General features: G+C 40.2%; 1 protein-coding gene and 1 long non-coding RNA gene across 2 annotated transcripts in view; both read right to left on the reverse strand.

Moving 5' to 3' along the window:
- Positions 1-568: 568 nt before the first annotated feature.
- On the reverse strand, positions 569-3,368 carry LOC307254060. The gene is made up of 2 exons (XR_013844975.1): positions 2,853-3,368; positions 569-2,634 (listed from the first exon to the last, which is right to left on the reverse strand). It is a non-coding gene; the product is annotated as an uncharacterized lncRNA (long non-coding RNA).
- Positions 3,369-3,433: 65 nt separating this feature from the next.
- Positions 3,434-14,458, reverse strand: part of cachd1 (cache domain containing 1) — a 92,801-nt gene continuing 81,776 nt past the window's right edge. The window contains exons 22-27 of the mRNA XM_080033396.1: positions 13,598-13,714; positions 13,070-13,221; positions 11,908-12,069; positions 10,293-10,370; positions 9,785-9,886; positions 3,434-4,700 (exon numbers count right to left, since the gene is read on the reverse strand). Of these exons, the coding sequence (XP_079889522.1) occupies positions 4,450-4,700; positions 9,785-9,886; positions 10,293-10,370; positions 11,908-12,069; positions 13,070-13,221; positions 13,598-13,714 (862 nt within the window). The 3' untranslated portion in view covers positions 3,434-4,449. The remainder of the gene's footprint in view (positions 4,701-9,784; positions 9,887-10,292; positions 10,371-11,907; positions 12,070-13,069; positions 13,222-13,597; positions 13,715-14,458) is intronic.

Consider the following 14,458-nt stretch of genomic DNA (forward strand, 5'->3'; position numbering starts at 1 on the left):
CTGGCCAACACTTGCCGGGAGGTCGCATTTATGTCTCGCGAACGTCTGGCGAGGAATGTTAGACTCATTTTTGTCTCAAATCTGTCACAATTTAGTTTCATATATCGCCAAAGCCTCGCAAAGTTCTCACATTTCTCGCACTTTCTGACTCGCGGAAACTAAATTGAGAAGGGTTTGCAAAGCGTTTGAGACACATGCGACCACTCTGAGACTAGATTTGTCGCACACTTTTTTTTGAACATGTTCAAAATTCAAGCGACAGGACGGCTCTGCAACTCATGCGAGGAAATTGAGACCTCGTTTGCGAAGGTTTGGAGACAGTTTAGAGACTCCTTCGCGAATGCAGTCTCCAACTTGTCGCAAACAGTCACAGCCCAGTGAGATCGGGGCTTTAGCGATGTTAACATATTAGCCATGTTAACATGTTAGCCATATCAACTTCATAATAGATTAGCTGCATGTTCATTTTTCTTTTTTAATGTCTGGGCGGTTTTGGTTAACTGGGTGTTTCTAGCTTCTGACTACTAACCACACACCTGTTGACATCAGTGAAGCAAAACCAGACAAATGAAGTGTAAAATGGACTTTATCACATTCACATTGCAATAAATCTCAATTTGATAACTTTATATGATACATGAGAGAGGGGTGGATGAACACATATTCCTTCAGTACATTTACTTAATGCGATTCAGAGTGTTCTGTATACACGCACAAATATACTCGTTTACAACAGCTGGTAAATACTGTTTATAAAGTTCTCCAGAAAAAAAAAATTCTTTTAACAACAAAACTCCACTTGGAAAAGTAAAATTCGCCCGAACACACACACAAACACACAGACACACACACAAACACACAGACATACTGACACACACACAAACACACACACACACACACACACACACACACACGCAAGACTGAATCTAAAGAGTGCCCTGAAATGCTACAAGACTGCGTCGGTGTCGAAAATTGAGAAAAGTGTGTTTTGCTCATTACTAGGTGAAACATGTCGTACCGTGATTATCTTTTTTTTATTTTATTTTTTAATATATTTTCTGCAAATCTAAATTAGTCCATGTAGAGATAAGCTTCATTTAACATTCACAACTCACACATTACAACTTTAAAAAAAAAAAACTAAAATGTCTCTCAAACATAAACGTGTGTATTAACCTTTTTCAAAGTACTGACTGCCATCCAATATGGACCTAAAGAAAAATAAAATCTAAAAAAAAAAAAAAAAAAAAAATAATAAAACATCCAAGGCATCAAAAAATATAGTTAGATGCGCGTGAACTGACCATTCAAAAATATGAAACCCGGATAGCATTAGCATTAGCATGTCCTACCAACCTTTTAAAAAAATATGCCCTGCGTTCCAATTCACATATTCTTTCTTTTTACTACACTACATACTAAAGTACTTTTTTCTGGCATAGTAAATAGTATGGAAGTGTGGGGATTGGAACGCAGGGATGGAGTGTAGCAGGACATTAACAGCTATTTGTGATTCTGTATTTACACTTCATAACGTATCTCTGAAAGACAATAGATGTGTTATTTTTTAACCCCACACACACTGACGTGATTTGTTGAACAATCAAACCCGTTAAGCACAGATCGGGTCAAGTTAAACTCTTCATCAGAATAAAAATAAGTGGATTTCTCGTTCATCATTTTTTCGTCTATAATTCTCTAATACTATCTTGAAATAAAAATTACAATTATGCATTCAATGAAAATGTTCCTGGTGTATAATCACTCTTTCCTCTCTCTCTCACACACACACACACACACACACACACACACACACACACACACACACACACACACACACACACACACACACACACACACACACACACACACACACACACACACACACACACACACACACACACTTAAACCAGAGACGTGTAGAAAAAGACATTTTGAGTGGTTAACCACAGAGGGCTGTAACCTCTGCATGACAACAGCAGCATCTCTCCTCTCTCTCTCTCTCTCTTTGATGAGAAGAAGGAGATTCCATCTTGGAAAAATTCTAATTTAGTTTTTGCACCCCATCCATCCAGCGCTCAACCGTATCACACACAGTATTAGCTTGGCCTCAGAGAGCAAATAATTGTGGATAAAATAGGCAATCTGTACTGTTTTTCCCCCCCACACAAACAGATAAAGGTTCAGTTTGTGTTGATTCTTGCACCCCCTATGGAAAAAAGCGGTAGTGTTTTTACAACGCCAGCTGTTGTTCCTGGGTGGACGTACCCATGACATTAAGAAAAAACTAAATACTATATAAAAATAGCATTCATTGCACTGATGGTCTCGTTTGCTATTACATGTGTGTTAATCTATGATCATCAGAGGAAAATGAGACTGTTTCAGAAATATTTAAAAGTTCCTCGTAGCACCTTTTAAGTGTCTGTGAATATCTCAGGGACTTCCGCACACGCCAAATCCCAAGCAGTGTGTGAAGCCAGGAATGTTTAGCTGGTGTTTGAATGTGTCTCTTGCCCTCCTGACACAGATTGACACGTTTAAAATGACGACGTTCTAAAAAGGCAAGAACCCAAAAAGCTTGGTGATTCATATCGGTGAATACAGTTGTGCTATTTGAACAAGACAAATTGTCTCATAACTGCTCTTACATAGGATGGGGATTACACTTGGAGTCAATGATTCTGGAGAACGCTTGTTGTCAAATGATTTTTTTGTTAAAAATCAGTGAATATTTCCTATCCTACGATCCGCTACCTGTCCGTACTGTCTTGTGTTAACACACTGCCTAGGCTCTGTAAACTGGTTGGTACACAAAAGGGGCCCACTGTGGCTAGCAACATAGCTGCTACAGAGTCTAGGCTGTGTATCAAGGCTGTATTTTCTTCTAGCCCACACACAGTACGGACAGCTAGTTAGGATATATTCACTGATTTCGACAAGAAGCATTCTCCAGAATTGCTCACTCCACCTTTAAGGCTCATAATTGTTTGTTATCTTTAACTATACCCATAAAAACATTGAATGTTCCTGATTTTGACTCAACTTTTAGGTTCCTGCTCATTTAAAAATAAACTGTTCACCAGAAACATACAGTCAATTGAATCCTCTAGGGGAAAGGACAGCTCAGAATATGCTTCTAGTTCTAAAACATGGAGAAAAAATTGAAAGAAAATTCAAATGAGCTTCTGATTATGCAAAACATTCCCCCCCCAGTGTGATGAAATATATAAAAAAAAAATCAAAATCGTCCAATTTCCACATTGTGTGTTGTATTACTCATATTCTTAGAAATGGAAAATAAAAAACATCCGGTTACAAATGAAAGGTTATTGAGCCCTGAATATAATGCATTAGTTACAGGAAGTGTGTGTGTGTGTGAGAGTGTGTGTGTGGGGTGGGGGGGGGGGGGTCAGTATGCATCACGTATGCTTGCTACTGTCTCGTTTGTATGAACGGCAAAATCTACCTCTTCAATAAATAGTAGAAAAAAATAATATTTTCCTCTTTAAAAGTGTTTCTTCCTATATTTATGTGAGAGTTTTTCGTACTTTTAAGTTTACAGAAAATATATTCGCAAACAATGTAGTGTAAGGCCGGCAGCTACACCTTTGAATAACAGGTCGCAACTTCAACATAAAACCAACTGTGTGGAGTGTGTGTTTAGCAGGGCCAAAAAGAGTAAAGCTGAAATAAAAATCCATCGTTAAGATCCTTGTGTGTTTGAAACTACAGTTTTTCTAAACCATATCCGAGACACTTTCAAAACCATAACTCTTCCCCTCATCAACAGTGAATTTTAAGAGGGGTAACAATCTGTGTGGAAGCTGGGATGGAGCTCCAATCACCAGCGAGAATCGTATTTTAATTTGATTATCCTGTCGTCTCTATAAAGTGTTTGCTCCGTCCTTCTGTGTTGAAATGAACACGTCAGTCCTCTCCGCACAAGGCCTTTGGGTTCCAGTTGCGTCCTCTCCTCAATGAAGGCAAATGAATCGGCTCGAATAGCGTTTTTTTTATATGCTCTCAAAAGGTCGTTGTGTTGCTCTCACACAGTCCTCAATGCCAAAAAATAAAAATCCCATTTGGGTTTCATTCTTTTGTTGTTGTTGTTCATTTTCCGGTGTGTGTTGAACCATGTAACACTCGGCAGATTCTGGACTGGGGTTTCAAAAATGGCAAAAATTGTTTGGATGGAGATATTGGCACAACGAGACCATGAGGCGAATACCCATATGAAGCCAGACATCCATTCATTCATTGATGACGGGAGGTCCCACACACCCAGTGATACTCTGGGGTTTAAGTCCATTTGTGGCTTCTCTCTCTCCCTCTCTCTCCGTCCAACATCACAGAACAGATTTTTGCGCTTCCTAATCAAGCACGAAAAGTGTTTTTAAAAATAAGTCTTTGATACAAAAAAAATAGTTCCACAGTTCAATATAAGTTTCAGCACTCTGCGTCCACACTGTGCACGGTGACGGCGGCCTGCAGGTGATGTGTGTGCGTGTGCAGCGGATAGTGGTGTGTGTGCGTGTGCCTGTACGGGTGGAACTTGTGGCTTAGCAACGCGGCCGTCTGAGGGGGCGTGTCCGAGTCCAGGTCGTCGTCGTGGTTGCCGACGTCGACGCCGGCCGACAGCGGGTCGTTGTTGCCGGGCGGATTCTCACTGTCCTCCTGCGGACTCATGGTGCTGTAGCCTGAAGGGGGGGAATACAGGGAACAATTGGTTATTACATTACATTACATAACATTACATTTTATTTAGCTGATGCTTTTATCCAAAGCGACTGGTTATCAATGGACTTTTTATCACCTTGATAACCTTTTTTGTTTTTTATATAATTTGTTTTGCAGTTTCAAGCTTTTTTTAGATAGTACAGAGTTGAAACGGGGAGACAGAGAGAGAGGGGGGGATGACCTGCAGTAAAGGTCCACGGGTCGGATTTGAACCTGTGACCACTGCAACGAAGGCCGGAGCCAAAATGGTACGCGCTCTACCCACTACGCCACCAGAGCGCCCCGATCAATGGGCTTTTTATCACTATGGTAACTCTTTACCCAAAAATGCGAAAAAAGCCACATTTTTATATAGGCGTGTGTGAGCGTAGGCCTTCTTTGTGCGTATCTGAATATCTGAATTAATATGTATAACCTTTTGTTAACTGACAAATAAAGCAATTCAACTGAACTAAACCGTGATTCTTCCGACAAAATAGTATTTTTTCGTTTTCCCAAACATGTTAAAATGTGGAGTTTATCAAACTTTTCGTCGGATCCAACTGTTGTTTATGTTACCCAATATAGATTTGATTCTAAATAACTAATCTGTATCATCGTGTGTATAAAATCCATTTGGAGCTCACCGCAATGCCATTGAAAACAGAAGGAATGCCAAGCTCAAATTTACAACTTGAAGCTATGTTATTGGTGCGTCAATATTGAAGTTGTGTCATGAGCCAGAAATGCATGAGAAACCTCGTCATAAGTAAACAGTTTTTAGCTGTGAATGTGTTGCATTTTGGCTTCACAAAATCAATGAATAACAATTTACTAATAACCAACGTTATCAACCATTGTGTCTGTTAATTGACTTGACAAATGGCATCATAAGAACATCAAAGCCTGAATGTCTGATCATGCCCTAAACACTAAATCATATGCCCTCATACATACTTCATACATACACTTAGCCTTTACCCTAAAAACTAAACCAGAACCAAATAAAACATCCTTGTGATTTCGCCGCAAATCTAACATCCACATAAGCTTTTAACAACTATAACTCAAAGTAGTATTCAGATAGTGTAGTCTGGGGTTCAATCTAAAAATTAAAAATTTACCCACTAAAGTACATACTAGTTAAGCATAGCTGTAGAATATGCAAAAGACATGGGAAAACACCATACAATAAACTATTCAGCAAATGGTGCCCTGTAGGCCTAGACATTCAACACAGAAACCCTTATGTGAATACATGAACAACACACAAAGCATCTCAAGCAGCATCAAGCTCTCTGATGGCACATGGACAGTTAAACATCCCTACGGGGCATTGTTGATCCTCATTTTCAGCTTTCTCATAACAATTTGAGAGGGAAAAAAAATCAGCATACATATTTATGACCCGCTCCTTCCAACACATATTGCATATATTTAGCCTAAGGAGTTCGAACCATATGCCGACCTAGCAGCTAGGTTACATTGGTAAGTGGAGCAGTGGGGGGGGGGCAGTATGAATGCCATACAGGATAATGATACGAAATATACTATACCAGGCCACATATACCTTTCAAGTCTGTAACCATTGAGATCAATCATCATTAACTCTTAAAGGTGGAGTCACTTTGTCAAAATCAGTGAATATCTCCTCACAATACGCTACCGTGTCTGTACTGTTTGTGCGCTGATAAAAAGTCCATTGTTAATACACAGCCTAGGCTCTGTAAACAGGCATGTTGCTAGCTACAGTGATCCCTTTGTTTACGTAACCTTTGTTAACATACCAATATGTACATCTAGCAGGATCTTGAGGAAATATTCACTGATTTTGACAAACATTTATTTTGTCAACAGGCGTTCTCCAGAATCACTGACTCCACCTTTAGTTTACATAAAATGCTTTGCTTAATTTTTTTCCACTTGAGCTCACATTCCAAATGGCCCGGCATCTACGGAGTGGGTTTCATCACCTTCACGGGCCGTTTAAACCATCGCAAACACATGGAAGGACAATAAATATAATCAAGTATTTGGGAGTTGATCTGGAAGTAAACAAACTTTTGTTTTTCCTTGACCACTTTAGTGCCATTTTCTTAAGATTGTGAAGTGACACCAGCATGATGGCAACATGTTTATATCTGTGTGTGTGTGTGTGTGTGTGTGTGTGTGTGTGTGTGTGTGTGTGTGTGTGTGTGTGTGAAGGACCATCAATCTGTTATTACAGCTGAGCTAACAGCCGTGGAACTTAGACTGTTATATTTATATGAAAATCACTGCCATTTTGGATGATTAAACATAGAGCCTCCAGAGATACTGAACCAAGTGATTTGTGTGTGTGTGTGTGTGTGTGTGTGTGTGTGTGTGTGTGTGTGTGTGTGTGTGTGTGTGTTTGTGTCTATTTGTGAGTGTGTGTGTGTGGGTGTGTGTGTTTGTGTGCGTGCCGCGTGTGCGTGGAGGGTCATATATCTGGTAAAATGCAGAGAAAAGGCAGTTGAAGGTTGAGAGTGTGGGCGTTTGTAAAAGAAAATATAGCACTGTATGTCTCTTCGTCTTGCTAGATGTTAATTATAGGCAGTGAAAATAAGTTACAAAGTATCAAAGTCTATAATGTTGGTTATCTAATGCATGGACGCAGTATTAAACCTGTAAGTTAATATTGCAGCTCAAAGCAGCACTCTGTATGTGTGCGTCATCCACCACCTAACAGATTTAATGCTCTGATTCATTGGTGATCTGCCAGTAGCATGTGTGTGTGTGACTGTGTGTGGTGTGCCTAGGTGTGTGTGTGTGTGCCTGGGCCTGTGTGTGTGTGTGTATCTGTGTGTGTGTGAGTGATATTGTGTGTGTGTGTGAGTGTGTTACCCTGTTGTATAAAGCCCTTCAGCGGTATGAGTGAGTGTATTGTGGTAGGAGGGAAACCTTTGACCGAGCAGAGAGGCGCTGCAACTTTGAAGCGGCGACGTAACAATGAATTTGGTTTTAAATCCTCCGGCAGACTAACGCCCACTCAATCCATTATCACCATCTCACCCCCCTCTCTGTCCCTGTCCTCTGGCCCTCTTCACACACACACACACACACACACACACACACACACACACACACACACACACACACACACACACACACACACACACACACACACACACACACACACACACACACACACACACACACACACACACACACACACACACACACACACACACACACACACACACACACACACACCTCTCCACTCGTCCTCCGTTTTCAGTTATACAACATAGAATAATTCGACTGCTCTTTTCAGCGGCGCTTTAGACTCCATCCGTTGTGTTGTGATCTCGCTTTGAATTCATTTACAATCTGTGAAAGAGACTTTTGAAGTCCTCCGCTGATTACATTTTGGCTATAAAACTTTCATTTATTGGACACATCCGTTAGAAGAAAAGGCAGCTATAAAAAAATAACGTATTTAGGATTATTTTAAATTGATAAAATCTAGAAATGTCTAGAAATCCGGGAGACATTTTTAATCTTGGAGATAGGCGATTTTGCAATGATTAAGTGGTTGTCCCATGACGTCTTGTTTACTTTTCTTTTTTCTATGCATTTGCTGTTTGTGTGTTTCACTCTGTATTGCATAGCTCTGTACTGTTTGTATAGTGTGGTTAATGTGAATCATATTCATAACATCATTTTTTTTAAATAAAAATATAGAAAATAACTTATTTGATATTTAGGATTCTATAAATTGATTCAAGTTGTGAGAATATCATGCAGGAGACGTACAGTACAGAACACATGACACCAGAGTCACTTATGGTGGCCGCATCATCATAATAAAAACTTAAACTAATATTCCCTAGTTTCCCTACTATCTCACATCACTTTATCAATCAATTTTTTTTTTTATATATTTTCTTGGCATTTTTATGCTTTTATTGATAGTGTAGAGACAGAGTTGAAATGGGGCAGAGAGGGGAGTGACATGCAGAGAACGACCACGGGCTGGAATCGAACCCGGGTCCGCTGCTGGCCGAGGCCCCTGTGGGGGACGCCTTACCAACTGAGCTAAAGGCGCCCCCACACTTTATCAATCTAGTTTAACAGTGTTACTGTTCGCAACATACAAGCTGACAACATCTCACTCGTGGCGTTATTTCACTTCAGCCCACTCTCTCTTCACTCCATCATCATCCGTTATGCAACAAGTAGAAACACTCATTGGAGGAAGTGGAGTGATGCCATACAGTACGGAGGTGGTAAGAGCCTGTGTGGGGGGACAACTGTCAATCTACGCTCGCCAAGTGTGTGAGACTTAGAATTATTTTAAATGTACAGTTATGATTAGAAAAGTTCAATACAAATCGGTACAGTTATGTAGCTGTTTTCATGTGGTCTTAGGCTAAATTTGAGCAGAATTCATAATTTTTAAAGGAGTGTAGGATGGGCTAGTTTTGTAACCAATGGATGATTCATTTAGCAGAAATCAGATTATGTTATGACTGTGATGTAAGAACAATTCAACATGGAGGAACATATTGATCGGTTGCAAGAAGAATCATCACTAAAAACTGACCATGATGACGTAGTGTTTCACTTCTGGAGGGCAGAAAGACCAGAATGCATTTTTTTTAAGTAAATTATAGTCAGGTTGGAAAGTACGAAAAGGCTGTTCAGAGTCAACCTACTCACTTCCTATTTCCTTCAATGGTGATGCACTGTTTGACATAATACAGTGACCACAAATAGGTGGTTTTGGGTGTCTGATTTAGTTAGACAGACAGACAGACAGACAGACAGACAGACAGACAGACAGACAGACAGACAGACAGACAGACAGACAGACAGACAGATAAACAGATAGACAGATAGACAGATAGATAGATAGATAGATAGATAGATAGATAGATAGATGGATGGATGGATGGATGGATGGATGGATGGACGGACGGACGGACGGACGGACGGACGGACGGACGGACGGACGGACAGGCAGGCAGACAGACAGACAGACAGACAGACAGACAGACAGACAGACAGACAGACAGACAGACAGACAGACATACTGTCTTACCATGGTCGCTCTCGGTACCAGAACGTCCCCAGTACCTCCGTCTCCTCTCTGGAGTGTGTGTGTGTCGCTCTATCACCGCGGCGATGAAGCGAGTGTTACTGACTGGAAGGGAAGAAGACACACAGGTCAATACAAGGGCCTGGGTTGATATTTAAATACTTGTTCTTACTCTTACATAGTAAACCCTAGACATGTTTTCAAGTATTCATATTTCCTGAAGTCTTAAAGACAATGTTTAAAAAATAATATATATATATACAGCTCCGTAAAAAAATTAAGAGACAACTCCAAATATTCAGTGTCTCTTGTTTTACTATCCAGAGGCATATGTTTGAGTAGAATGAACATTTTGGTTTTATAATATAAAACTACTGACACCATTTCTAACAAATTCACAATAAAAAATATTGTCATTTAGAGCATTTTCAATACATTCTGCAGAGTTAAAGATTTAAGAAAAATCCAGACTGGTTTCTTCATTTTTTTTCCGAGACCGTAGAATACTTACTGATTCCTCTGTCTTCGTGGCTGTCTTCGTCCCTCTCATCTCTCTCATTGTCCAGGTTGGACATTCTCACCGACATTTCTATAGAAGCGAAAGAGGTAAAAGAGGACATTAAGAACAATGCAACCATGACATACTGTAACACACATTATGCTTATGGTCTAATATAAGCTCACACACTCTCAACCATATACTCCAAGTAGTTCAGACGATCAGACTGAAAGTGACTTGCACTCCAGAGTTGTAATGAGGTTGTCATTTTGTTTGATGTTTTTTGTCGCTGAGTAATTACACAAATCTTGCTTGAGCAGCTGCTTCTGCGTGAGGCTAATGTCAGCCGTTTATGCACACTGCTCAGGCTGCTTTTAAATTTCATTTTAACCTTTGATATTTAAAGAAATGCCAGTATGTGAAGAAAGAAAAGTGAAGGTTAATTCTACCAGACTCCATTGGACCCAAATTCATTGATATAAATGTAATCTTAAAGCTGTAGTGTGTAACTTCTGTCGCCCCCCCATGAGGAATTCTGAGTGATTACAACAACACTGTCGGTGCATCCACACGAGGTAAAGCCTTCAGTAATGGCACATGGATTGTATACCTTCTGCTTGTATGTCCAGGTTTTTTTTCTTAGCAGTAGAATCAACAACTGAAACATTTCGTGGGCGCTTCTTGATTTTTCTCAACTCCTGCGCCGGTGTCTAGGGGTGACACCAGTCTGTATACGCGGCCATTTTGTGGAGCTGAAAGGCTTCATCAACTTTGTGTCAACTCATTTGGCGATGGCTTAAATGTAACCAACATTAATCTATTTAAAAAAGTTACGCACTATAGCTTTACATGTCAAAATGTTACTTTGATTTCACTAAAGTATAAGTTTTCAAGGTTTCACTTTCACTGTTTAAATGTGTGTATGTGTGAGACATTCTTAGGCAAGGCGAGGCAAGGCAAGTTTATTTAAATAGCACAATTCAGACACAACACCATTAAAAGTGCTTTATAGGGGCATCAAATACATCAAGATTATAACATAGACATCAGGAAAGTGAAAGTAAAAAGTGAATAGAAATAAAACATTCAAAAGAAAAAAAGAAAATGTTTAAATAAAATAAAAATTGCAGGTTAAAGGTGCAGTGTGTAAAATGACATCAAGTAAGTTCTAGAAAGTTCTAGAATGCAACGCTCCCTGGGTAACCCCAACCCTTTCGAATAATAACAGAAGCTACAGTGGCCTTCAAGGACAAGAACAATTCTAAATTTTAAACAATGCACCAGATGACATTCCAACTATGACACTTTCAAGATGGCGGCACTAGGCCTTGGTCCAAAATATGCAGAAATATGGACATATATGACACCCTTTCTAAGGGAAAAAATTATAATTCAAAACTTTTTTTTCAGCTATTATGCACAAAATTAAATGTACTTATGGATATTATAATTACTTTCTACAAAATCTGCTAGGAAATAAAACCCCAAATTCTACACACTGCAGGTTTAAAAGAGAAACAGAAAAGCCTTCAGACTTGATTTAAAAGAGCTGAGAGTTGCAGCAGACCTCAAGTTTTCTGGGAGTTTGTTCCAGATATTTGGTGCATAAAAACTTAAAAAGTCTTACCCTGAGCTGCCAGTGGAGACATGTGCTGGTGTGAGCGTCTGTGGATCTGGTGTCTGTAGGCGTAGACAGCCAGAACCAGCACCATGATACAGCCCATGATGCCCCCGGCCACAGGGCCCACCGGGGCAGACTTTATCATGTTCAGAGAGGAGGCCTCTTCATCTGGAGGGGGGGGGGGATAGATAGATAGATAGATAGATAGATAGATAGATAGATAGATAGATAGATAGATAGATAGATAGATAGATAGATAGATAGATAGATAGATAGATAGATAGAGAGGAGGGGGAGGGGGAGGGGAGGGAGTAGGAGAGAGAGAGGGAGAGAGGGGGAGAGAGAGGGGAAGGAGAGGGGGGAGAGGGACAGAGAGAGAGGGAGAGAAAGAGAAACGGAGGGAGGGAGAGAGAGAGGGAGAGAGAGAGAGGGAGAGAAAGAGAAACAGAGGGACGGAGGGAGAGAGAGGGACAGAGAGAGAGAGAGAGAGGGAGAGAAAGAGAAACAGAGGGACGGAGGGAGAGAGAGGGAGAGAGAGGGGGGGAGAGAGAGAGATAGAGGGGGAGGGAAAAGGTTGTTTTTAGAACATAGTACAAAAGGATTTCAGATGGCTGAGGAAGTGACAACGTGCCAATACGAAAACAGCTCGCGCTCAGATTGTAAATCATGCTGCGACGTGTTGTGCAGACATTTTCTACTTGGCCTCTATTCTCTCTTCCCTATGCCAAAGAAACATTTGGACAATTTCCCCTTTTGTTTAACTGTAAAAAAAATAATAATCAAGGATAGGAAAAGTTTCAGTCAATTCTAGATATTGGATATTTACTGTATGATCTACAGCAGCAGAATGTGTGCTGTCCCAAAGACCATTGAAGACATTTGGCTTGTTGGGTCTTATTCTGTTGCTGCTCATTTGCTCTCAATGTTCCAGGGACACGGCACATTCCTCTGACTGGTAAAATACTGAACATTACTTTTCCTATGTCTTGTTTTTTTACTATTTTTAACTTAAATTGCTTGTTTGTTTTTTGTTTGTGTAATGCACCTTCAGTTGGCACTCCCAGTTTAGTTGTATAGGTAACTGTACAATGGCAATAAAGACTATCTAATCTCTTATCTTGTACTACATCAGGCTAATGGTTAGCCGCTAACGTCCCCATCCACTCACCCATCAGTCCCATGCCGTCAGCGTAGGGGCTCTTTGCTCCTACGATCCCACCGAAACACTCCTTCTGCAGGGCACAGTACGGCTGGTCCAGGTGGGTCTTACCATCACTCTCCACCATGCACCACTCACAGTCCAACACCCCAAAACAGTCACTGAAACAGGGGTAGGAATATGCGGATTAAAACAAAAGAAAGAAAAATATATAAGGGAAAATATTGCAGGTGAATAAGGTAACATTTTTAACTTATGGTTGTCATCATGAAACTTTGCCAGTTGAGTACGTACATAAAAACAATGATATTTTGTATTACAATATTTCTGAAATGTTTGAAAAAAAAAATGCAAATATTTTCTTTAAAAACCAAAAGTCGAGATGTTGGATAAAGCCAGAGTGTCCAAAGTTTTTTTACCGAATATATTTTTGATACAGCCGAATAAATGTTATGGAAGCAACATTGACAAAAATGCATTTGTTTATTCATTAAGACCCTTTCTGTAGTTTAAATGTGTGTATTTCAGTGTGTGTACCTGCTGGTGTATCTCTGGCTGCAGCGAGTGTTGATGCACTGGGGCAGAGTGTCCTGCAGACTGGGGTCAATCACATTCAGACTGACGGGCTCCTGGTGCACCTCACAACTGGGGTTCCTACACACAGACACACAAACACACAGACAGCCATGCACACACACACACACAGCCACGCGCGCACACACAAACACACACACACACACACACACAAAGACACACACACACACAATTAAAATGCAGAAAGGTACATATCTACAATACAAACACAAACTGACAATATCCCTCCGACTTCTAGAATCAAACGTGACTATACAACAAATAACCAAATACAGTTAATTGGACATCAAAGCACGAGGACTCAAAAGAATGATTTTCAGCCCGTTCGTTTATGCAGAGCAGCATTTCTAAAAAGGACAAATTGTGAGGACGCATGACACGAGACAAAAGAGGGAAAATATGACAGTGTAAAATGATAATCGCACGTTCTACTGAAATAAAAATTGGCATTTGGAACATTGACGCACTGTCACAGGCTGCTGATGGCTGATGGCTGATGAAAGGAAGTGTGTGAATGGAAAGAGAGAGAGAGAGAGAGAGAGAGAGAGAGAGAGAGAGACACGATTAGGACTGATAGATGGTTAGAAAAACAGACAGAGAAGGGAGGGAACATCCACAAACACTATTTGAAAAGCTTCCAAAATGTTTGTAAGGGTACATACATGCCTACAGCTGAAATCACAACAATAATATGAAAGGGAAAGGCCAGCTAGGAAATAAGTGCATTTAACATATCCATACACACAACTAATATGGCCTCTTCTACAAACTACCTGCATACATTTGTTTTCTTATTTTTTTAGG

The sequence above is a fragment of the Ammodytes marinus genome (genome assembly GCF_949987685.1).
Source record: "Ammodytes marinus genome assembly, chromosome: 8".
NCBI lineage: Eukaryota > Metazoa > Chordata > Actinopteri > Uranoscopiformes > Ammodytidae > Ammodytes > Ammodytes marinus.